General features: G+C 35.6%; 2 protein-coding genes across 7 annotated transcripts; both read left to right on the top strand.

The window, feature by feature from the left end:
• The first annotated feature begins 3,426 nt into the window (after nt 1-3,426).
• Nucleotides 3,427-20,271, top strand: LOC122037456 (probable histone acetyltransferase HAC-like 1). 6 transcript variants are annotated; one of them, XM_042596943.1, is made up of 18 exons: nt 3,427-3,895; nt 4,488-4,563; nt 4,637-4,776; nt 8,293-8,404; nt 8,651-8,930; nt 9,036-9,509; nt 9,734-11,490; nt 14,143-14,439; nt 14,532-14,807; nt 15,686-15,814; nt 15,969-16,169; nt 16,338-16,480; nt 16,564-16,876; nt 17,046-17,185; nt 17,550-17,628; nt 17,800-18,189; nt 19,366-19,583; nt 19,661-20,271. In XM_042596943.1, the coding sequence occupies exons 3-18, from the start codon at nt 4,637-4,639 to the stop codon at nt 19,770-19,772; spliced, it is 5,061 nt and encodes a 1,686-aa protein (XP_042452877.1). In that variant the 5' UTR covers nt 3,427-3,895; nt 4,488-4,563; the 3' UTR covers nt 19,773-20,271. The 6 variants fall into 6 exon arrangements, with proteins under 6 accessions (XP_042452877.1, XP_042452876.1, XP_042452874.1 ...); XM_042596942.1 differs by having other exon boundaries at nt 3,427-4,563; XM_042596940.1 differs by having other exon boundaries at nt 4,384-4,776.
• Nucleotides 20,272-21,454: 1,183 nt separating this feature from the next.
• Nucleotides 21,455-24,466, top strand: LOC122037462 (40S ribosomal protein SA-like). The gene is made up of 5 exons (XM_042596959.1): nt 21,455-21,653; nt 22,645-22,907; nt 22,993-23,190; nt 23,350-23,554; nt 24,128-24,466. The coding sequence occupies exons 1-5, from the start codon at nt 21,524-21,526 to the stop codon at nt 24,256-24,258; spliced, it is 927 nt and encodes a 308-aa protein (XP_042452893.1). The 5' UTR covers nt 21,455-21,523; the 3' UTR covers nt 24,259-24,466.
• Nucleotides 24,467-26,564: the final 2,098 nt, after the last annotated feature.

Raw genomic sequence — 26,564 nt, forward strand, 5'->3', positions numbered from 1 at the left:
ACTTGAGTACATAACGAATAAACAAAAGTACAAATTGCCCAAAGAAAAGAGACACTTTGTTTTTACTTGGTTCGTAGCCCGTGTCTACTACTCCAAGGCCCACAATCTCTTGGACCGTTTTAATTGAGTAGTCTACTAAATTCTCTCCCGAAGAACTTTCGGGCAGAGAAGTCAAATACATGAATAAAGAGAGTGTAACAACTTACACTCTCTTGTGTAAGTATAATAAGAACAAACAAAAACACTGTTCTACCGTCACAGATTATAGTTGAAGAACAAAGCTCGATGTCAATGTCGTTCTAACTGTAGCAGTTGGGCATAAACTGTGCTGTAGAATCAAGTTGAAATGTATAGAGTAATATATATTCAGTGTTTTTGCTGAATGTGCATTTTTTACTGCATTGGCGCCTCTAATGATCTAAGGCATCTCATGTGAAGCTTATCTGATCCAATGCAATTGTGTGTTATCATCTTGATAACTTTTTTGATCCAAGGTGCCTTCGATTGACCTAGGGTGTCTCCAATCCACTAGTTTGACACGACAATCTTCCGGAGATCATAACTTTTGACTCGGGACTTGGAATTATAATTTGTCGATGCATGCATTCAAAGATCTACATATGCCTTTGCAACATGGAGTTAAAAATATACATTCATGAATAGTTTATATATTATGAATTAGATCTCATCTTGTCAAGACTAAAATATAGTCTTAATCTCAACTTAGATTTTCACATTGGATCTAAGTTGGATCAGCGCCTACAATTCCATTGGGACTCGTCCTCACTGAACTCTCTCCTACACTTGTTTACCTGACTTATCCGCTAAACATATGATTTTCCAGACCTATTTGGATTTTCTCTGGTCTTGCTCAATGTCTGATCAACCTGATTGACTAAAATTTTCCTGCAACACTAAGTTAACACAATAGATATAAAATAATAAAATAAAACAGTGTTAGCAGCATTTAAAATTTGCTTGTCTGGTTGACCACAGTCACACTCTCTTGGAGTTCATTTATCTAAGACTTCTCATTACCTAGGGTTACCTCCCCTAAGGTTTCCTTTGCTTAGAGTTCACTTTTCTAAGACTTCCTATTATCTAGAGTTAACTTCCGCTAGGGTTTTCCTTTGTTTAGAGTTCGCTCCTCCAGGATTTTTCACTACTTAGGATTACCTCCTCCTAGAGTTTTCTCTTACCTAACATCCAGTTAGGACTAGCTACTCAATAGACTTCTGATCATTCTCTTGCTTAACATCCAATTATGACTAGTCACTCTGTATATTTTCATCCTTACCTAACTTTTAATTAGGACTTCCCACTTGACTAAGTCAACCTTGATCAAACTTTATTAAATATATTGATAAATAAATATCAAATCCTAGAAGTGCATCAACAGAAATTGTTTCTTATAAAATATGATAAAATTACGTACCATAAATCTTTTCTAGAGATTTCATATTGATGAAAATTTTATGTACCGGCTCCTCTTCTTCTATAACCTCGAGTAAAGTTATTGGGTTACTCGTTTTGCCCCCGCGGGCTGGATCAACCGGTTAAGGCGTGACATCCTTGCACAATGAGTCGTAGGGTCGAAGGTCCACGGACGTGCACCGGATGAATAATCTGGGCCGACTGTGTTAAATTCCGGAGACACCACGCTTTACTCGGGCCAATATTCACCGCTGATTTACCTCCTCCTAGGATCCCTGTGGGGCCAGGCCTAGGGGCCCGCTGGGCGGCGGGACCCGCCTTTTTGCACAATCGAGTAAAGTTATTGGACAATTTTATTATATATATATATATTTATTTATTTATTTATTTTTAAATTTTGAGTGTTTGATCGTCATTAAACAAAATTGGACCAAGGATATTTTTAAAAACTATCGAAGCAAATGTTAATGTTTTACCATTTAATAAAATATAAAAAAGTAGTAAAAAATAAAATTAAAGGGCGTGACATTTTGCAAATTAGCCCTTGGGATCATTGTTTGGCGCCACGGCGACAGGCGGCCGCGGAAATCGAGGGCTTTGCGTCGTTTCCCAGCAACAGGCGGCGCGGCTCTCTCCGTTACTCAACCACAATAGGCAATGTATTTGACAAATAAGATACTTCCTTTTAATTAATTTTCTCATAATCATATTAACTTTTATAATCTAATTTCAATAAAATTACCAACAAAATATTCATCCCTACCAAAATTTAAATTTTATAATAGTTTTTGAGAATCGATCAAAAAGTACATTTAAATGATAGAATTTTAAAAATACTATAAAGATGCTTATTTTAAAAATTATACAACATCAAAATAGTACCAAAGTAATATTAATTTTTGAAAATTAACACTATAATAATATTGATTTTTGAAATAGAATATTACAATTGTGTCATTCATTGAAAGCAGTAGCACAATAATTGACAAAATGGATAAAATGAAAAATAAGTGCGCATTTTGAAAAATCAGAAAAATTGATGCATCTTTTAGGAATTTATTAAAATATAAAATTAACTCAATATTAATAGATATTATAACCTAAGACAAAAAAATAATATACTTAATAAATGAAATCCGTAATTAAATTTATCAAAAAATTAAAGGATAATTTTTTAAAGTTCATTATAATATCTTTTCCACTGTACTAATGAGGTGAGCTAATTATTTTTTTACCACGTTATAATGACATTTTTTAAAATTTTAGAAATTAAATAACAGACAAAGGCACTATTTAATAAAAGACATTTTTTTATATCATTTAAATTTAGGATAAAAAATTAAAAGCGTTCTTTATTTATTATTAAAAAAATTCCATTTTAAAAACTAAAATATGAAAAATAAAATACTTCGTTGAATTTTATCAAGTTATATTAAAATAATTTTAAAGATAAATGAATTTAAATTAATTTTAAATAATTTGATTAAATTGTTAAATTATTAGAAATAATAACAGAATTAAAATTTAAAACTAAGAAGAATATTTAAACTGTATTATAGATTTACCTAATAAATAAGATAAGAGAAAGATTTTTTAATATAGTAATATTTTATATGTAATAATGTTAATTAAATTAAAATAATTTGATTTTAGTATAAAATCAACAAGTAAGGGGAAATACTCATTTAGTATATTTTAAAATAGAAATATCTTTTTAACCATAAACGGAAATAAAGAGGACGCAATTTGCCGTTAACATTAACGACTGTTATCCAAATATCACCTATAAATTTTGGCTGGGAGCTCGAGTCTGAGTCGTACCCGCGCACTTACCTCTCTGACTATTTGTCAACTCTGGCCCACTCCAGTTTATCGTCTTCGTTACATTTACTGCTCCCGAACTTCCTCCATCGGGCACCTGGCTCTTTAGTAGCTTGGCAGTACGGGGCCCATTAGGGTCCGCGGATAAACTGAATAAGAAGGCAGGTGAAGTATTGGGCGGATCCGCTTGCCCTACCTGTCCTCGCGTGCTCCACCGGGAGTTCGACGGCTGGAGCTTTGGCCTTCATCCTCCGGACGCGCTTTTTAATCGGCGGTGGGCAACAGCGCCACCAACCAATCGAAAGGAAGGCAGAGAATTGAATCCGAATCGCGGTCGAATTCGATTAACTGCACAGGTTTGATCGAGGCCTCGTTCGGACAAGGACTCATCGATCGCGAGCGCGGAGATCGAGAGCGCGATTTGACGAGCCCGGCCGCATTAATTTAGTCGAAGCCAAGCAAGGAATTGGGTATCCGAATCAAGGGGCTTTGGTTCGTTTCCTTGTCGGTTGGATTCGTCCCTGTTCCTGCACGGGATCTCGGTTGCTGATTCGGTGTTTCTTGATCCGGCGACCTCCGGAGATCGCCGCCGGCGCTCGTCCAGCAGCGGCGTCAACTGCAAAAAAGTTGCCATCTTGAGGTTAGTTAAGCTCGATTGCGGGTTCTAGGGTTTCAAGTGAGTGCGCTTTCGATCGATGCCGAGCTAGCTAGGGTTTGGGGCTTGTAGAGTATTATGTTTTGAGCTGCCTATCTTGCGCAACACATTCTTGTGCAGAAAAGAGGGAATTTTGGTAGGCCTGGAACTATTTTCGTAGTTTAGCTCTTGCCTGAAATATTTTTTTCTGGGCTTTCAGCGACGTCGTTGAACGTGCGCGAACTTATCGAGTTAAACCATTCCCAATATAGTGTTCTTGAATATTGTTATAGCATCCACTAGAATGAATACGATCCTTGTCTAAACCACATGTTTGATAACTTTGATTATGGTTGCTTGAGTGGATTAAAGACACTGAACCTTGAGAGTTGGGTACATAATACATCAATTTGTGTTTTCTTTCTTTTTCTATTTATGTTGCTAACGCTTGCCAATATCCTTTGAATCTTCTGGTAAACGCGTGTTCTATACAGAAATTGATGATTTTCTAGGTCATATCCCACGAGCTGGTGGCCTGCCCAAATGTAGAAAGTGGCCTCTATCATTCTCAGTTACAGAAAATTTACACTTTCTGCAGAAATCCTGTGCTTTCATCACATATGGTGGCCAGGTTACAGTTGACAGTAGGGGGTTGATGGTTTGGCTCCTAACTGGTAAACTTTTCAGACAATCTGTGTAATTGTCTGCGAAGAGAGAAATATGAATGCACATGCCTTCTCTGGGCAGATGGCTAACCAGATGTCTAGCCAAATGCCTGTTCCGCCCCAGCAGATTGGAAACTATATGTCATCCCAGATGCAGAATCTCGGACCTAGACCATTGGATCCTGAACTTCAAGAGGCTCGAAAAACCATGCAACAGAAGATGTAAGCAAGTTTTTGTCTCACAGTTTTGTAATTCCCTTTTTTTGGTAGCACTTGTTTATAATCATTAGTGTCCAATTTCTCAGTATGATAGTGTATATGTGGTATTGGGCATTCATGGTCGACACTTAGAAATGTAAAAATAATAGTTAAATTTGTTTAAAAACTAAAATGAGTAACTTATCCATCCAATAAAGTAAACTAATCAGTTCACAATCACAAGTAAACAAGAAATACTATAATTGACTAAACAGTAAATTACCAAACAAGTAAACAGAATCAAAGACTTTTGTAGGATCCAATTCAAAATAAGCATAACCAAAAAGATGATGAAAAGAAGATAGACAATATCTCATTTAGATGAGGATTTTTCTTCTCATTACAGTGATAGAAGAGGAGAAATTCGAAAAGAATTCTAGCAATATTAGAAGAGCATAACATTGCAATTAAAAGTGGAGGGTTGGGGGAAAGGAGATGTGGAGAAGAAGATAGAAGATACCTTGTTTTGAGGAGAAAGAAATTTGCACTCTGCAACACTGAAAGAGTAGAAATCTTCGAAGGAGTTGCAAGAGAAAACTAAGATTAAAGATGAATAATCTGATATTAAAAGAGAAGTAAATAAAGAAAATGTGGAGACTATACCTCTCAAAAGAGAAGAAAAGGGAGAGGATAACTGGATCAGTGATTTGGGTTTGGGGTTCTGGTGGTTGGTGGTGTTCTACAAGTTTGGAGTGAGCTATTTCATGAGATTATGAATAGCATAAAGGGAGTCAGGTGAAGAGGGAGTTTGAGAATGGGAGAGTGATTGAGGTCAGGGTTTTGTTGTTAAAGGAGTGAATTGGTATTCACAAAAGAACCATATTTTTTTTTATCTTACCGAATATTTTCTCCCCAATGCCCCCTTGATCCTATTGAGCATCCTATTAAGCAGCCTGCCTGGACCGCATCTTGAAACTACTTCTTAAATGTGACAGTGTATTAGGTTTGCTATGCATTGCCCTATCATAACTGCTTAGCTGGTTGTCTGGGATGCTTTTTTAGAACCATGTTCGATTGCATAATTTATACATATGACATTTCCATGTTTGTTTTCACCTATAAGGTAGGAAGGAGGAAGGAGGAATGAAGTTGGACAAGTGAAAAAGAAAATAAATAAAGGCAGTATATTGTATTTCTTCCATTCACTTCAATCCATCTTGTTTATTTCGATGGAATAGAAAGGAAAAAAGCAAATATTGTGTTTATTAAAGACTCTTTAATAAAGAGACTTTTTCTTGACACGTCCTCTTGATTTGAGTGAAATAAAATGAAATGATTTGATGGAATTCAATTCCTTCCTCCTTTTGTCTTGGGAAAATCATTTCTTTTTCTTTCTTTCCCCTCCTATCTTTACCTAACTACGCCATTAGTGATGTTTTATTTGCATGCATACTTGTACGTTATGTTCAATTTTAGTTTGTCTTATGTGAGCTAGATTTTGTTTCAACAATTTTTTTTTTCCAACAAAAGTTGCCTCTTCCATACATGTTGCTTGTTTTGCTTAAATTTTTTGAATTAATTGCAAAAGATTTTTCCTAAATCTGCCACAGGAACTTCACTCTATATTTCTTAAGAATACTGAAATCTAATTTTTGGTAAGCTGGCATACATTGCAGTTCAATTCTTTTTTTAATAAAAAATAACTAGGGGCTGATATTGATTTTTTTCTTATTATATTTTATTTCACACTTTTATTTATTTATAATTGATTATTACACTGTTTTGTTAACATTACAAGTAAATTCATTTTTATTTAGTAGATAATGTGAACCAAAAAGTAACATATGTTTTTTTGAGAACGACTGTTTTTTGCTATATATTGGTCAGGTTAATGTATGTCCTTTTTGGTCATTCACATTCCTACATTGTTTCTATCATAATTTTACCATACACTTGAGTGGAAATTGTTTTCAACCACAGTTTTGTTCAATGCATGATTAGGTTTGCTGATGCTCGCTAAATTAAGTCTAGAAAACCCACTAAATTGTAAACTCTAGAATCGGATGTGGTGTTATAACGGGCAAGGATTGAAATCTTGTTCCGACCTACAGTTTTAGTCCTTGGCCGGCTTGAGATGTGCTATCGGTGCCATTGTTGACGCTGGAGGTGTGCCAACAGAGGAGAGGAGGGCGCCATTGTCAGGAGTAGAAGACGAGGAAGTTTACTTGAATGTGGAGAGACATTACGTGAGTTGACAATAGAGGAGAAAGAAGAAGCAGAGTGAATCGGTGTTGGAGGAGGAAGCTAGGGTTTTAGAAATGAAGGTGCGACCTTAGGAGAAGATGTGGAGGAGGAGCTCATTGCAATTATTTGGAGAAGCAGCCTTTGGAATATACATTATGTTGCATGTGTGGTTTGATGCCGGTCTTGGAAGAAGATGCAAAGTGGGTTCGTGATGCAGAGGAGGAGGAGCTTGACACAATTATTTATTCAGAGAAATTGTATCCAAAACCTTGCATGCTGGTCAACAGTTGGAATGGAAAATTTCGCCTTCAGCATGACTTGGGATTTTAAATGGTGATTATGAGCATGCATCTTTACTTTCCCCTAAGCATGACATTACTCGGTGTCTGCCAGCTTCTTTCTTAAGTGCTCTCCAACTCAGTCTAGCACTTCTTGTGGAGGCCTGGTTGATAAAACCTGACACAACAAAGTATATTATAAGAAAGTTTTATTAGATTTGAAACTGTTCATGGAAAGTAATTATTTGACTAGCCTTATCATCTATCTTTATGGGGTTCGGTTGCTCATGAAGGATTTATCATTTATCTTCTAGTTTGAAATAAATACTATACAGTGAATTTCTCAATATGAAAATTTAGAAACATCAAGTGCACTGTGCACTTGTATACATAACTATTCACAATTGTTTAATTCTCCATACTGTCCTGCTTAAACTGAAATCTTAATCACAATTGCTACACGAAGTTCATCTAGTTGATCTATTAATTTTGGGATAACTTCAGTTAAGCCCATCATTCTTCGAAAAGAATTAGTGTGATCTATGTAAGAATCACAATTGAGTTCTTTATTTCGAATATCAATATGATATCTGTCCCAGCTTTTTATTTTTTATTTTTATTCTATCTGCAACTTGCATCATTAGTCTGGGATAAATTTATTGATCCGTGGTGATTATTAACTCAAGCTTATGAATCTTGATCAATATGTTCCCCTAGTATTCATATTTGTTTGTAGTTACTACAACAAAGTGACTAGAGATGGTATCAACTAGAAATTTCAAGTTCATACAGGGCTTTGAGAACTTTATAAAATTCTAGAATTGGAAAGAGCCTTCATTATGGCAATAGAAAACAATACTTGTGGAATTGTGGGTTAGGCTTTTCTCATCAGTAGAGCTGAGAATATACATCATAAGTAACTCTTCTACTTATTTTGGACTTTTGTAATCTTATCAAAGTATCAAATGAATTGTTAAATTTGTATACCAGTATTGATTTATTTCTTTACATTTTCCAGCTATAATGCACTTCTAAAAAGAAACCAAACGTCTTCTGAAGAGTGGGTACGGAAGTTACCAGAAATTGTTAGGCGTTTGGAGGAGCGTATATACAAGGATACTCCCACTAGGGTAACTTTCTTTGTTATATTATGGTCCTTTGCATTTTTGTAAGATCTCTTTTCTAAAATATTGTGCCTCATTTATCTTTTTGAGTCAGATATTTATAATTTTCGTAAGCACTACTTAATTGGCTTCAATTCTAGAATTTTCTTAGGATGAAACAATGTTTTCTCTAAGGAAGCTTCATAAAATGTGATGCTTTTTAAGGTTGTATTTTTTTGCTTTGATCTAACATATGATATTATTTCCAACCAGGAAGATTATTTGAATTTAGCTTTAGAACCAATCGAAAACCGTTTATCATCAATAATCAAGAATGTTGTCAGTCACAGTCGATCTTTGCCGCATCAGAATTTACCTTCCTCAACTGCTAGCACAATGATTCCAACTCCGGGCATATCCAACAATATTGGTATTAATGCTTCTGTTTCAGTTCAACCAGAGAACCCTACACTTACTGGCATCAATAATGCTATTGCTCCTCAAAATACAACAAACATGGGAAATTTTACCTCATATGGTCTTAATGATGCTGGTAACTTTTCCTCTTCCATCCTCTCAGATGGCAAGCCTTTATAAGATTTTTTTTTAATAATATTTTTGGTATCCTTTGCTGACTGTTTTTTTGACATTCATATAGGAACAGTTTCAAGTAGTTACCATCAACAATCTGCCAATTATGCTCTTGGTGCAGGTGGAAGAAGTATGATGCCCTCAGTAACACCAAGTAACATGTCAAGACAATTTCCTCAGATGATACCAACTCCTGGATTTAATAATCAACATGTAGCTGCCAGTTCTGAGTCTTCTAATGTAGTCGGAATTTCTAACACTGACACTGCTGTGGCTCAACATCCACTCCAGCAAAAAAAATACATAGTAAATCAGAACAGCCATATGCTGCATCAAATTGGTGCTGGAATAAGGTCCAATGTTATTCACCAGAGTTCCCCCTATGGGCTCTCAAATGGACTTGCAAATGGTACATTTGGTTTAGTTGGGAACAATGGCTCTGCAACATCAGAGGGTTTTGTAGGCCCACCTCCTTATGTTAGTTCTTTAAAGCCCCTGCAGAAGAACTTTGATCAGCAACAACACCAACTAAGAGAGCCAAGTAATCTTCTCCTATCACAAGCATACTATCTGTGTTCTTTACTTGCACGTTTACTTCTCTGGTTCTCTTCTCTATGTTTGTTTTCATTGGACTATTGATGTTATCAAATATAATGTCACTATCTATGTTGTAGCTTCTGCCAGTTTACTTATTTACTATTGTTAATGTATGATTTTGTTCTTCATAACAAACTAAGTAGATGTTAGCCTTTTCCCTATCTGCAGCATCATTGTCACATCAACTATCATCTATCGTTGATGATGTCTACAACTCAAATGCAACTAATGCTACATCCTCTGAGACATTTCCTGGACCTGATTCATCTGTTTTATCTGCAATGAACAACATGAATGCTGTAAATTTGCATCCTAAGTTAAGAACCAACTCAGGTTTGCTAAATCATCATGCTAGTTTACAATCAATGAGGCTTCCTTTGAATGTAAGAGCCCAATTTCTCGATCAATCAGAGAAATTGAATTACCAGTCATCCCAGTCAACCAGTGAAAATTTACTACAATCACCACAACATGCAGAACAGTCTTCACAGCAGCCTAGTCAAGCTTACCCGCAGTATGTTCCGAACCAGTATCAACTATTACGGAGACATCAAGGTAGCATACAGAACCAACAATTGATGCCAAAGACTGATTCATCGAGAGATTCCTCAGTGGCTTCACATTTTGCCGAGCAGCTAATACCTGGTAATGCAAAAATAGTCTATTCCGATCCTTTGATTCAGTCATCATCTGCACAGGACCAGTCTCAGACACAATACCACCAGATTGGTTCTTCTGAGGACCATGCTAAAAGTGTTCAATTCCTTGGTCATCTGGGATCTCAAGGTTTTCATGTCTCAGTTTCAGAGGATTCACAACCTCTGCTGCATCCAAATGTGCAGTCTGATGGATTTTCAGACAAGTTTGATCATTTGTCAACTGAACTGCAAGCAGAGGATCTCCAGTTTCAGTGGAATTCTCAACCATTACATGCACAGATGCCAGATAAATTATCTTGTCAACAACTTGAGGAGGAGCTGGAAAGAACAATAAGGCAAGATGACCCTCAGCGATGTGATCTATCTACCAGAGATGTGAACTCTGAACATGAAGACTATATAAACAAGCAAAATTATATTAAACAAGTAAGGTGGCTGCTATTTATACACCATGCTCGCCGGTGTCCAGCACCGAAGGGATTATGCAAAGAAGCTAACTGCACCAAAGTTCAAGAGTTGGTTTTGCATATGGACACCTGTAAGAATGACCACTGTAATTTTCCACGCTGTTTCCAATCTAGGAAACTTGTTGGGCATATTCGCAATTGCAAAGTGCCTGATTGTCCTGTCTGCATCCCAGTGCGCAACCATTTAGCTGCAAATTATAAAGCACATGCTCATGCTTTATCTGGTACCGCTGGGGAAACTGAAACAAAAAAGGTTACTGAAACAATAAAAAAAGATACCATGCCAACTGAAAATTTTGAGGACAAAGAGTATTTGGCTAAGCGCCTGAAGGTTCAAAATACAACCTTTTCTCCTAACAATGATTTTTCACGAGTTCAGTTTTCATCTGGGAATCAAGCATCTGATCCCCAGGAGGCACAGTCTTTGGAATTCAAACAAACTCTTCCTGCTATTTCTGAGGTGATTGTGAAGATGGATGAATCTTCTGGATCCAGGCAAGACAAAAAACCAACTCTTAGCAGTACAAGCAATGGGTTTGTAAGTTCACCAAACTGGAAAAAAGATCCTATTGTTACTAAGTCTGTTGATGTTCATGTGAAACAAGAGAGCATGTTGGTTGATAACATGCCAGACCAGTCAGTCAGTAATATCCAGCAGGATCATGAAAACCTACAAACAGATTTAGTTAGTGGAAATAAATCAGGAAAGCCAAAAATAAAAGGTGTTTCATTGATCGAACTGTTCACTCCCGAACAAATTAAGGAGCACATAGTTGGTCTGAGGCAATGGGTTGGTCAGGTTAGGTTTTTGGCACTCATTAATTTTGTTTGATGGCAGCAATATTAAGTTATCTTTCTGAGTAGTTTTTCTTAAATAACTAATTTTCCTCTGTCTCTACTATTTCTTGCTTCCTTCAAGTTAACTGGGTTAGATTTTTTGATGTTTAGCCTTATATTATTTATATATTACATCCTTCTACCTTTTAGTTTCTGTTGTGATTCCTAGGTAACAAAACTTCTAGCACCTTAGGCAATCCTTCAAAAGTTGATTTATACTACTTTAAATAAACTTTAATTGTCAGTTCAAAAGTTGCGTTGAACTTGCACCTGAGTGTGTATTTGATTTAGGCATTTCTGTATCTGAGAAGAAATGTCTCAATCTTTTCTGGTAAATTCTTTGTGTAGATCTGATTTTGAGTCGTATGAGGTTCAGGTTCCAGAAATATGCTAGCATTTAGGCTTTTCTTAGGGGTTGAAGCTTATGTTGAAAGGTGAGCACTCAGATCTTAAATTCTTTTTCTTTTGAACTTAGGAGTTACACAACTGTGGTACTTGAGTCCTTTCTACCTTCTTATCTTTTAGGTAAAGTTCGCATTAGTTTTCTCTTGAACCAGAGATTACACTACGTCTTTTTTTTTTGGCCAAAGAACTGGAACACAATTTATAGAGACAAGATATTTGGACCAGCCTAGATTAAATGGAACCTATTTTTCTTCACTAATCAATTTGTAGAAGGCACATTGAAACAACTTAATAGTTGATAGTGATTGTTACATGTTAAACATGTTCTTCAATTATTCTGTTAGAGGCAAAGAACATGTGATGATTCTGTCGACAAGGCAATGCAGAAGATGTAACTTTACCATAATGGTGAAAATGCAAATAATCATTTGTATATTTGGCATGTCCTTATTTTGTAGCCAGTTTTACTAGTCACTAGATTTATTTGTCTATCAAAAATCCTTTCCCTCGCTGCACCTACATCCACTGACATAATGCCTATTATGTAGGATATTCTTGGTATCAATATAATTTTAATTGCTTGGATTCCAAATGGACAATCTATATCAAATTCATCCATAGACAACTTTAACTGAGAAAACAAGTCTATTGTTGTGTATTTCTAAGCATACAATTCTGGAGGATGCTTCTGAAGTTGTTTCCTACATATCGTACATTTTTTATGTTCATCTAAGCTGATGTACTATTTGTATATCATAAGCTCTAATTCACTGCCAAAAAGGGTACATCTATTTATGTATTCAATTCTTAGATTTTAGAAGTCCACATGAATGATGTAGAGCAGCAGATCTCTTGCAATAATTTTAAAAATAATCAGTATGTTCATTATGGCTGGACTTTTTTTTTCCTGGTTGCTGGCTTTTTTACTTGTATGCACTTTTTCACTTGGGTGTGTGTGTGCACGTGCGGGTTGTGGTGCATGTATGCAAGTAGGTGTGTGCTAATCTTCATATTTCCAACACTGTAGCCATGCCATGTGGCATGTATGATTAGGAGTGTAAACGAGCCGTACTGAACTGTGTTCAAGCTTGTTTATTCACTTATCGAGATTGTTCAAGCTTGTTTATTAAAAATCTTATTGAGCTCGAGCTTTTTATCTAGTCAACTTTTATTATTTATAACATATTATGAATAATTTTAGATTATAAAAAATTATTATTTGTGTATATTTGAATAAAAAATTAAGAAATAAATTTATAATTAAATTTTACTTATATTAATAAATAATTTTGTTCATGAACTTTATTCATGAACTTTGTTCATAAATGTTAACGAACCAAGTTTACTACTTAATCGTTTGTTTTATATATATATGTTTACGATTGAATGAACATAAACGAACTTTATCAAGCCTAATACCAAGTTTGTTCATGAATGTCCTATTCATTTAGAGCCCTATCTATGATGGAAACTTTATTTCTCGGGGACAGCATTCACCATAAGATTTGTGTATAAAAAAACTGTCACTAATACCTAGTAGCCGTCCGTGATTTACCTCCTCTGTATTGGCATAGGGATAGGTTGACGGGGGCGCTAGGGATGAGCGAATCGCCTTTTGCCACGTGTATAAAAAAAACTGTAACTGCTATTGGACTAGATCCTATGCAGAGGATGGCAAATAATAGTTGGGATGCATGTTCTTTGTTTTTTTTCCATTGTACTGTACTAATGGTTTAGATGGAAGAAATTTATAAAATCTCTCTGTCCTTGTCAAATTTTCTTCCTCTCCCTTTCTGCATTTGCCATTTCCTGCAAAAGCTTATTGAAATTCCAGCCTGTGTCAATGAGTATCGTGCGTGTGAGTGTGTGCGCCGGTGTATGTTAAATTTTCATATTTCCAGACTGTTCCTATGCCACGATGCATGGATGGTGGAAATTTTATTTCTTTGGGGCAACATGCACCATAAGGTTCATGTATTAAAAAAATTGCGACTACTACTGGACTAGGATCCATGCAGAGAATGCCAAATAGTTGGGATGCTTGTTCTAGTTTTTTCCTATTGAATGAATGGATTTGATGGAAAAACTTATAAAGCTCTATCTGTCCGTCTCAGACTGTCTTCCTCTATGTTCTGCACTCATCATTTCCTGCAAAAGGTTATGGAAATTCCTAATGCTTGTTGATAGCAAGTTATAGTTTTGATTTCAGAGTAAAGCAAAAGCTGAGAAGAATCAAGCATTGGAGCGCTCAATGACAGAGAACTCATGCCAGCTTTGTGCAGTAGAAAAACTCACTTTTGACCCCCCTCCAATATATTGTTCCCCATGTGGCGCTCGAATAAAACGAAATGCTTTTTATTATACAGTTGGGACTGGTGAAACCCGTCTTTACTTCTGTATTCCTTGTTATAATGAAGCCCGTGGTGACACTATAGAGGCTGAAGGATCTACTTTCTTAAAAGCAAGGCTAGAGAAGAGGAGAAACGATGAGGAAACTGAAGAATGGGTAAATATTTTATTGTATTTTCTTTGAATTGGAGATGCAGCCTGGCTTTGTATGATCAGATCAAACTTATCCCATCTATATTTCCACTACAGTGGGTGCAGTGTGATAAATGTGAATCTTGGCAACACCAAGTATGTGCTCTTTTTAATGGTCGAAGAAATGATGGTGAAGCAGAATATACTTGCCCTAATTGCTGTGTGGAGGAGATAGAGAAAGGGGAACGAAAGCCCTTGCCTGAAACTGCTGTTCTTGGTGCAAAAGATTTGCCTAGAACTATACTGAGTGATCACATAGAGCAGCGGCTTTTTAGACAGCTTAAGCAGGAGAGGCAAGAGAGAGCTAGGCAGCTTGGGAAAAGTTATGACGAGGTAAGCCAGACATTGTTGACTTATTGCACCTTTTCTTTATACAAATTGAGGTCTTAAAAGAGATTTGGGAGACTATAGATTGAATTATTTATAGACAGTTAATTGGTTATCTATAAGTGATCCTACCTATCTTCTATATGTGTTGCATAAAAAACATAGTTGTATCTTGCTTATTATTAATATTATTCCAATCCTGTTATTTTTCTCATCTCTTCTTGTGCTATTGTTGATTTCTCTGATGGTATGTCACTACTCAATCCATTTTTAATTAGTAGATTGAACTGATACCCCAATTTCCAAGTTTCTAATTAAGCTTGTTGACTTGTTTAGTAACTTTAATCATGAAGGAAAGAATATATCAATGGAAATTTCCAGGTTATTCTGCACATGTTAAAACTGTTCCTTTGATCTTTTCTTTCCTTCATGATTGGAATCAGCTGGAAATTTCCACATATATTGGAATGGGAGCTAACAATGGAGTTCCTTCATTTGACTGATTCATTAGCTACATTTAAAAATAGATGGTTTGGCTCTGTAGATTCGTTTTGTCAAAACTTAACTAATATGATTTTTTTTTTGTCATTGATCAATGCCATTTTGGTATAGCCAACCACACCTAGTGGGCTAAAGCTTGGTGGTTGTTGTTGTTGTTGTTGTTGATCAATGCCATTTTGGAGTTCTCTTGATGATTAGTTCCTGTGGTAGAATTTCAGAATACTCAATACTTGAAATCTCCATCATTTAACCCCTTTGTTAACTTGCATTTCTAAATTTTTACTTAATTATTTAGACTTTTTTTTTCTGAAAAAAAAATCTTTTTGTTTCTAACATTTGTCTTTGTTCTAACTTCTAATTTGAGATTTTTTCTCTTATATTAGGTGCCTGGTGCTGAAGGACTTGTGGTTAGAGTTGTATCATCTGTTGATAAAAAATTGGAAGTAAAGCAGCGTTTTCTTGAGATATTTCAGGAAGAAAATTACCCAAAAGAGTTCCCCTATAAATCCAAGGTAGAATAGACATGTTCTGAGTAGTCAATGACAATTATATTTATCATTATTTTATTCCAGAGAAAAAGTTTAACCAAACCCCTGAATATAGCTAAAAGTGGCTTGAACTCGTGACTAATTCTCCAAATATCTGAGCTCATTTTTGCATTTTCAGGCTATATTGCTGTTTCAGAAAATAGAAGGTGTAGAAGTATGCCTTTTTGGGATGTATGTTCAAGAATTTAGTTCAGAATGTTCATTTCCTAATCAGAGGCGTGTCTATCTATCATATCTAGACTCTGTTAAGTACTTCAGGCCTGAGATCAAGGCAGTGAGCGGGGAAGCTTTGCGAACTTTTGTCTATCATGAAATTCTGGTATTTAATAGACAGTGTTCATGTCTTTCATGTATTAGATAGGTTTTAGAAAAACCTGTTTCTTCTCTGTGGAAACGTCTTTTTTCCGGCATAAAAGCAATAATGATATACTTTGATTGAACTCTGTTTCAATTTATTTGTCTGTAATATATATTATTTTTGCTCTAGATTGGATACCTTGAGTATTGCAAGAAACGGGGCTTTACTAGCTGTTATATATGGGCTTGTCCTCCTTTGAAGGGTGAAGACTACATATTATACTGCCATCCTGAGATTCAGAAGACTCCAAAATCTGACAAACTTAGGGAGTGGTAAGCTTAAGGCATTTATTTCTTTTTTCCTTTCACTATCATTATTTGCTAGCTGCGTATTATTTGGATTATACCGTCCACAGGTACTTGACAATGCTACGAAAAGCTTCTAAGGAGAATATTGTTGTTGAGCTGATAAATTTATATGATCATTTCTTTACAACTATGGGTGAGTGCAAGGCCAGAGTAACTGCAGCTCGTTTACCATATTTCGATGGAGATTATTGGCCTGGTGCAGCTGAGGATATGATAAACCAACTTCGTCAAGAAGAAGACGGTAGAAAACAACTGAAGAAAGGAAAAACCAAAAAGACTATTACGAAAAGGGCTTTAAAAGCTGCTGGCCAGACTGATCTTTCTGGAAATGCCTCTAAGGATGCCCTGCTAATGCAAAAAGTAATTTATTATTATGTTCTGACTATTATAATGATAGCCTTGTAAAATCTGGATTGGCTTTTATGGGTTATCTTTGATTATGTTCATGTTTAGCTATATCCTTTTTGTGCGCAAGCGCATGAAAAGTCAAATATTCCAGCTATCTCAATCATCTTTCTGTCTTCCACAGCTTGGCGAAACTATATGCCCTATGAAGGAAGATTTTATAATGGTCCATTTACAATATTCCTGTACACATTGTTGTATATTAATGGTATCTGGGACGCGATGGGTTTGCAATCAATGCAAAAACTTTCAACTTTGTGATAGGTAAGTATTGTAAAGTCTAAACCTTTAGAATAAATCATACCATTAACATTGAAGAGACAGTGAAAGAACTAATCGTCTTGACTTAAAGGAACTAGGTGCTTGAATTGGCTGTTTGACAAAGCTTACATGTGCATTAATTGTTTCTATTTAAATTCTTTTTTTCCAAAAAAAAAATATATAAAAAACTGATTCCAGAAAACAATTGTCAAATATCCTGACTTAACTGTTGTGCTACATTGATTTTACAGCTCATCCATGAAATAATTTCATTGACACACTCTTTCAGTAATATTCACACGTCTTTTATAGAAGTAGCTGAAAAATGTTCAAAACTGAAAATGATTGGTTTCTGTTTTGTGTGCAGGTGTCATGAAGCAGAACTAAGAATTGAGGAAAGGGATAAACATCCTCCTAATAGTAGGGAAAAGCATCTGCTATATCCAGTGAGTTCAGTTGACAGATTGCTTGTTTCCTGTTTTTACTTGCTGTTTTAATTGTGCATTTGCTATTTTTTATCATAGAAAGCAAGATTTGGCATGATTGTCTATCTTATGTTTCTTTTTTTCTTTTTTACAAAACTTCGGTGGCTTACTGTATGCCTCATTGCCTTGTAGGTTGAAATTAATGATGTTGCATATGACACAAAGGACAAAGATGAGATTCTTGAAAGTGAGTTTTTCGACACTAGGCAGGCATTTCTGAGCCTTTGTCAAGGGAACCACTATCAGTATGATACGCTACGGCGTGCTAAGCATTCATCTATGATGATCTTATACCATCTCCACAATCCTGCTGCCCCTGCATTTGTTACCACATGCAATGTTTGCCACCGTGATATTGAATCTGGTTTGGGGTGGCGTTGTGAAAGTTGTCCCGATTTTGATGTATGCAATGATTGTTATAAAAAAGGTGGTATTGACCATCCACATAAGTTGACTAATCATCCATCAATGGCGGATCGTGATGCACAAAATAAAGAAGCTCGAGCAAAACGTGTTTTACAGGTAATTTAGTTGTGCATTTGGAATGATATTCATCATCATTGTTATCATCGTCTAGCCATGTTTAACTCAATCCTCAATTGAGCTCTAGGCAAGACTATATTGTCAGTAATACTCAAAATATTTGATTTTTTTTTGGTTAGATTGACTAATATTTTCTTTAGCCTCTAATTCCACCAATGAGTTTAACTCTTCTAACTGTAGAAACTCTTGGTACCAATGTTATGTCCATACCATCTAAATCTATTTCCTCCTATTTTATCATCTATGGAGTTAATCTTAGTCTAGTAACTCTACACATCCACCTATTCTCACATACATTTTTTTGTACATCTTGTTTCCTCAACCCATTTTCAGTAGCCTAAGGGGATCCTATCAGTGTCTTTTAATTTGTTTGGAATGGCAAACAAACTAAAATCCTTCTTTGGGTTGGGTTAATAGATACTTTGAACAAGAGCGTTGCTAATGGGGAAAAAAACCTGCTATTCTTATTATCAATTGAAGAATTCTGAACAAGCAATCCAAGAAAAGTTGATTCAAAAATTCCTTTAGATAAAAGAGTTTAGCATGCAATTTGTCATATAATTTAACACACACATCATATAGATATTTATTGTGAATCAAGTATGGTTCGTATCAATACTGCTGTTAAGAGTATTTTTATTAAATTGTCTTGTAGAAAATAAATATGTACTTAACTCATTACTAGTAAGTTCAATATTTTACTTGTGACAAATCACTAAAAAGTGATTTATCTTAAAGGTTTACATGCATTAGACTTTAGCTAACTTTGTCACAAGCATTGCAACTTCTTAGTGTATAATAGCCAAACTTGTAAAGCAGCCTATAGATTAGCTCTTAGTTTCTGGATTTGTTTATCTAAACTCATTAGCTAAACTTCTACTCGTAGTATCATGTGCAAATGCCACTCCAGAAGAAGCAGACACACTACAAAATTGTTGATTTTTGTATAACCTAAACATGCAAATTGTCGTGATGAAAGTTTGAAGCCCAACTTCAAATAGTTTACAATTTGCAGTATTTTTTTTAACCCAGTACAATAACATGTCACACCGTCTTAAATTGTCTTGGAAGTTCTCTGTAGTCCAACTCAGGTCCAAACTTTCGATGCTTCATTTTTCGATGTCATTTGCTCACTCATCTGATTCTGTGCTGCAGCTTAGGAAAATGTTGGATCTTTTGGTGCACGCTTCGCAGTGTCGCTCTCCTCAATGCCAATATCCAAATTGCCGCAAAGTTAAAGGTCTTTTCCGCCATGGAATTCAATGCAGGACGCGTGCTTCTGGAGGCTGTGTTCTGTGTAAGAAGATGTGGTACCTCCTCCAAATACATTCTCGCGCCTGTAAAGAATCAGAATGCAGTGTACCGCGGTGCAGGTACCTTTCTTACCCTTGCAGACTTCCAACATGCCGTTACATGACAGCATGACACACACCATTTCAAATCTCTCCAGGGATTTGAAAGAGCACTTGAGAAGATTGCAGCAGCAGTCTGATTCCAGAAGGCGGGCAGCAGTGATGGAGATGATGCGACAACGGGCAGCTGAGGTTGCAGGGAGCACTTGACAAAGAAAAACGAACTGTATATAAATGTGTTTTTCTTACACAGATTCGACAATAGTGCAACCTCCACTCTGCAAAATTTTGCGGTTTGTATCCACATCCACTTTCAGTTGGCATCAAGAAAAGATCACACTGGTACAACAGAAAAGCACACTTCCATCTCTGCTCAGGAAGTCCATTGTGGTGCAACCAGTTGTGCCGACCAGCTAAGGTATCGACAAGCCAGAGTTTGCCAGAGTCCATTCTTTTGTATGTCATGCTGTAGTTCATCGCCGACAAAGGGCGTTTGTATCATAGCCACGCTAATTCATCTTCTAGGAGCATCTACGATCAAGTTTAATTTCCCGTTTTTTTTTCTTCTTATTTATGTGCTCAAATGAATGTCTAGAGAAAGAATGTGGGACTGGTCTACCCTTGTGTATCAGTAGCCCTCCCCATTATGATTTTGTAGAACGCACTGCTTCTTGCAATGAAAATAACTAGAAAGTGTTAGTTTTATTAATTTCTCTGTTTGGTGTTAAATAAGTGTCTATATTGTTTGAGAGACTCCTCGCTATCACTTTGCTACTTGAGAAATTTGTGTTTTTTTTTTTTTTTTTTTTGCCAAAATTTGAGTCCCATGACCATGGGTTCATATTTAACTCTGTTTTTTTTAGCCATAATGCCCTTCAAAATGACCTAGATGCTTCCATTTGTTTGATTACACTTGATTGTATGTTTTTTTGAGTAATCTATGTATCCTGATTTTGCCCACTAATCTTGGAGAAAGACGGCATTGCGAGTCTAGCTTAAAATTTTAATGACTATACTTTGGAACTCAGCTTAGTCTTATAGCATCTTCAATGGGAAATATTTAGAGAGAATATTTTTCCAAATATCTCTCATTATGGAGGATATTTAAGGGATGATTGAAAATCACCGGGCATAAATTCTTCTTGTGGGGCTCACCAAAGTGATGGGTTGCCATTGTTTTTGATTTTTTTTTTATTTTTTTGTTAATTTAATTAAATCTAGTGTGGCCTACCAAAATGGTGTGGAAGTGGAGGATTTTTCATTGTGAAAGTTGAGATATTTGAATAATAAGATATTTGAAAAATGATGTAGAAGTGGGGACTACAAATACGAAGAAATATCCCTACTTATTGTGGATGCTCTTATGTGTAGCATTTGACTCTTTCTTTCGGACTATGATCTTAATCTTATTTATGGTTTTAACTTTTAAATGTCAACATGTACCAACTAACTTAGATGAAATTTATCATTTCGCCCGTTAATTAACACCTATATCGTAATCATGTAGATGCCTCCATACAACCTGAAGCTTCTCCTCGTCCTCTCCCCTCGTTAATTTTTTTTTATATAATTAAGATATTTAATTTTTACTATCCGACTAATTTTAAAAATGATCATTTTTTTTTATAGATCATCAAAATAAATTAGAAAGCATAAAATAAATAAATGATGGATGACATAATGTCATATGTTTTTTTTTAACTCATATGTAGTGTGTCACAAGTGAGCTTTGATTCTATTCCCGCCAAAAGTTGAAAGATTTTGGATCTGATTCTCCGAACGCGGCCCAGATTAGTTGTTAATGGGCCCAAATGTGCCAGGGTTGTTTTCGTCATTTGCTTATATCGGCATTAGGGTTTTTATGCGAGCTATAAATTCCCCACCTCGAACGAATTTCGGCTACCTTTTGACTGTGGTGCCGCGTAGGGTTCTGGGCCTTCGTTGTAGAAGTTGCAGTATTCATGGCGGCGACGAGAGTTCTCTCGCAGAGGGAGCAGGACATCCAGATGATGCTGGCGGCGGACGTCCACCTTGGAACCAAAAATTGCGACTTCCAGATGGAGCGATACGTCTACAAGAGACGACCTGATGGTGAGTGACCTTACTTTTCGGATCTATGGACTTTGTTTGTTGGTGTTGTGGAGTTGCCATGGTTTTTTCATTGCTGCTGTCTTCGCGTTCTAAGTTTTCATTAGCATATGCACTCACTGGATGCCGTAGGATGCGATAATTATCTCGTGTTTAGCAAAATTATGCATTGAAACAGTAAGATTTGGGGTAAAACGGTGAGTTTGTAAAGCCATAGTTACTTTGTACACGGTGTTTAATCAATGAAAATATGTTTAAATTTTGTTGATGAATAGTGGATAGCTAGAAGGGAATAAAGATGAGCCAATCTATTCTCTACTTTTTCGTACTTCAGATTCTATTGCACACAATGATTCTAATGGATGTGTTGCCAAACGTTGTAGTCCCTGTGATCAAATACTTTTGACATATGAGAAATAAATTATTATGAATTGTTCCTTTATATTCAACAAGTCATCAAAGATGGATGCTCAAATTCATCCATCCAAGTATCCATCTTTCACCTTTATTTATTGAAAGAAACAATGGCCCTTTATTGGCAGATGGATGAAATCTAGTTGCAATTGGTGTTTCAATGTGATGAAGTTTATACTAACTAGTTATATAGAGCTTCAGAGGCATTTCATCAAGCATTTTATATTTGCTCACACTTGTTTACAGATTAAGGTCTTGGATTATCATATTAATGCCACTCATCCAAGTAACTAGAAATTGTAAAGGAGTTTTTTTTAATCTACATCAAGGCCAAGTGTTATTTGCCTTTTTATTTTAGGTTCTAGCTTGAGATTTTACAGGACTACTTGTAATCTATTGCTAAGCACAATCCCAAGTGACTGACTAGTTTGTGGTAAGTATTAGCAAGCTTTAACAGTATGAGATGTGTTCTATGTTCAAGATTTGTTCCCACTTATTTCTTTTTATAATGTTGTTACTAGTATATTGCTTTTGATCCAACTACTCGCACTGAAGTGGATAGTTGAACTGTTACTGTCAGGTATTTTCATAATCAATCTTGGGAAAACTTGGGAAAAGCTTCAGCTTGCAGCTAGAGTGATTGTGGCAATTGAGAATCCCCAAGATATCATTGTTCAGTCTGCCAGGCCTTATGGTCAGAGAGCTGTGCTGAAATTTGCCCAATATACCAGCGCCCATCCTATTGCTGGGAGGCACACTCCTGGAACATTTACCAATCAACTTCAGACATCCTTCAGCGAACCTCGTTTGCTCATTCTCACGGATCCAAGGACAGACCATCAGGTGAATTACCTTGGAATAATTTTATTATTACGAAAGGAGATAGGGAGATAGCTTAGCTAATTTCATCTTTTGGTGCTTCCTACAGCCAATCAAGGAATCGGCTCTCGGTAACATTCCTACTATTGCCTTTTGCGACACCGATTCACCAATGAGATATGTTGACATTGGTATTCCTGCTAATAACAAGGGAAAACTAAGCATTGGTTGCCTCTACTGGTTGTTGGCAAGGATGGTTCTGCAAATGCGTGGGACCATTGCCCCTGGGCGTAAGTGGGAAGTAATGGTAAGTCGCTGTGAACTACTGTTATTGTTCTTTTATCCCTTTTTGTTGGTATTGGTATCTTGTGGATTGCTCCTATTTCAATTATCTTAATTTTATTTATCAAACAAATGTTGCATTTCTGTATCTTCTAATTTGAATTATATTTTGTGTTATTTGCAGGTAGATCTGTTTTTCTACAGAGACCCTGAGGAGGCCAAGGAACAGGAAGAAACTGAAGCTCCTGTGGCACCTGAATTTGGTGCCGTACCTGAATACACTGGAATGGTGCCTACCGATAACTGGACCACCCAGCAATGGACGTCTGATATTCCAGCTCCTACTGCCATTCCTGCAGTGACCGGTGCCGACTGGACTGCTGACCAAGGTCAAAGTCAATCCATTTTAAAAATATTTATGTCTAATTTCACAACAATAATAATAGTATGATTAACTATAGGTTGAGCCCTCTCAAATGATCTAGCTGTCTTAGTTAGTCATTGAAAAGTTAGATGTATTGGTATTAACTAAAAAGTAGATATCCAGGGGTGTAATCGAACTAAGCCGAACAAGAGATTTAAACTCGGCTTGATTCGTTTTTTCCTAAGCTCGATAATTTTTAAGCTTGAGCTCAGTTTGAGTTCGACTAAGCTTTAATTTTTAAGCTTGAGCTTGGTTTATAATGAAATTATAATGAAATTAAATAGTTTGTTAACGGCTTGAACTTAATGGTGTTTTGTTTTTAAGTCTAATTTAAATTAATATGTTTGTGAGCTCACGAATTAAATACTATTAAGCTCGAGTTCGGCTTGTTAACTTAATCGAATAGAAGTTTTTTTTTCACTCAGAACTAGACCAGACGGGCCAGGTTAACGATGACTTGGAAACCCGAGTCTCTTTCAGTTAGCGGAGGATTTCTCGTTTAGGATTGTTTTTTAACTTCTTTTTTCCTCTTTTGCAGGTGTTGTTGCCGATGGATGGGATATGGCAGCAGCCCCACCCCCAGCTGCTGAAATTCCTGCAGTAGCTGCTCCCACAGGATGGGATCCTGCTGTCGATACTGCTCACATTGCACCCTCAGGATGGGATTGAGTGCCTCAGTAAAAGCCTTCTGTTTAGCTCTTGGAGAGGCAACTATATCTTTTGATGTCGAGGAAAAAGAAATCACTAAAAGACTTATCTTAGTTTCCTATTTATTCAAATCCTGTACGTACCACTCGCTTTTAGGCTAAGTTTGCATTTTGCGTGCTATACTCTGCCATGTGTTTTTGAAATGTTAGTAAACTTTGGATTGGGTATTTGTTGGAAGTTGCTAGCGTTTTTCAAGGTGTTACCAAACATTTGAGTTGAATGAGGTATATAGTTACAAGCACGCACATCCATACAGTTCGTGTGACTAATCAATGTGCTTCTATCTTTCTTTTGAATTTTTTATCGATAAGTGTTTTGTGTAGAGTAATGAAAACAAATCAATAAAACAATGCGATATTATGAATCAACCGGGGAACATATTAAGTGGATTAAGTCTACCATATCAAGCACACTGAATAAAAAAAATGAACTTTTTTTAAATATTTTTAAGTGTTCCTATTTCATTCAACTAATCTTGGAAATGGGATCCTAACTAAATAAATTGAATATTTATGAATATATTTAATATTTGATTTGATATGAATTTATTTATATTTGATCAGTATAAATAGAATTAATTAATTTATAAAATTAAATAAATAAATTTAAATATATATATTAATATTCATGAAGATAATATTTACGAATAATATTTTTAAATCATGCTCTTATCAATATGCTAAATAAATATTAAAACACCACTTTCATCAACAACATTTCAATTTAAGAGCTTCTAAATTTCTACCTAAATCATTCATTTACTAATTAATTAAAAAGGAGTATCTAGACAATAAAATTGAAAACTTAAAAGACATTTTAACATTAATAAACCTTGAAGGACCTTTTTTAAAAAAGCTACTAAAAAATATGGGCATTTTGGAAAATACCCTAGTATGTGAATAAATGTTAGGTTCCAGACGAGGTTCAAAAACCAGATACTGCTTCAATACCGTGTTGATGTTTTAATATATGGAGATTGGATTTGAAAAAGAAAAGAGATGAAATATACAAAAGGAGACATTAATGTCTGTGCCCCATATGAATTTAAATCTGGTACCATATTGAATAAATTATTAAAATTCAATACCACTCATGTTTCTTTCCTTTGTTTTATCTCCGTCTACAAACTTCAATCTGTAACTTACATCATGCATATTGGAATAGTATTTTTCTAGTCAAAGATTGAAATGAGTGATATCAAATTTCGATGATTTACAGAAACAATACATTTTGTTTGTTTCATCCGATATAGTACAAGATTTCAAACCAATTGCAACCAAGGGCAAACTTATTATACAAACACTAAAAAGAACAAGAAAAGAGTTCCATATAGCTGCATGAGTGACAGGATCAAGTGAATCAGGAAAGTTGCATTAAGGCGATAAAACAAAACAGGAGAAGAATTTCCAACATACCGACATTAACTTCGTGCTGCTGCTTTTTGTTCGCTACTATATCAAACTCCACTGATGGCTCTGGATTCTGCAGTTATTGCACACAAGCCAAGAGTTTACTCAGTACAAGTTAGCGCTTGTCTTCTGTTTCAAATTGGAGAAGTATGCATCTTGATTGCTAAAGACTAGATTTTTAACCAGACTTCAAATCCATTTAATAACTGAATTTTGTTATCATCAATTGTCCTGGAATCCTTCAACACTCTTATATTGTTTGCATAAGAATGTAGAATATAGACCCATATTCATTCTCCTATATGTAACTGAATGATGTTACTGGTTTTTGTAGCCCTTTGAGTCATTTAACACCACAGCAGTGGATATTACTCCAAATTACACATTGAGAAGGTATCTTAAGCACTGTTAGTAGAGTCATGGTCTAGTTTAGTTCTTAATATTCTGTATTTAATTATTAACTATAGGTGTCTGACGAAAAGGTGTGTGTGGGTTGTTTAGTTTTTAGGAGGGATGGTATTAGATCATAGAATTTTTGGTAGAAGTTGCTTAGGGGTTATGCATATGCAAGTTTAGTTGTAAGCCATGTGGTGGGATTATATTTATACACAGGAATGAAAAAGAAGAAAAAGTTTTACAATCTTCCAAAATCATAGTTTAGTATCAACTTAGGATCTGGAATTCTCTTCATAGTTGGCAAACTCAATTGATCAAGATACGGTTTGGAACTCTCGATGGGGATCCTTACACCTTGAAAGAAACTGATGGAATCACATAAAAAATAAATAAAAATGATTTTGTTGGAAAACGGCCAAATTTTTGTTGACCCGACTTTCCAACACAGGAATCTTAAAGATT

The sequence above is a fragment of the Zingiber officinale genome, unplaced genomic scaffold (genome assembly GCF_018446385.1).
Source record: "Zingiber officinale cultivar Zhangliang unplaced genomic scaffold, Zo_v1.1 ctg45, whole genome shotgun sequence".
In the NCBI taxonomy this organism is placed as follows: Eukaryota; Viridiplantae; Streptophyta; class Magnoliopsida; order Zingiberales; family Zingiberaceae; genus Zingiber; species Zingiber officinale.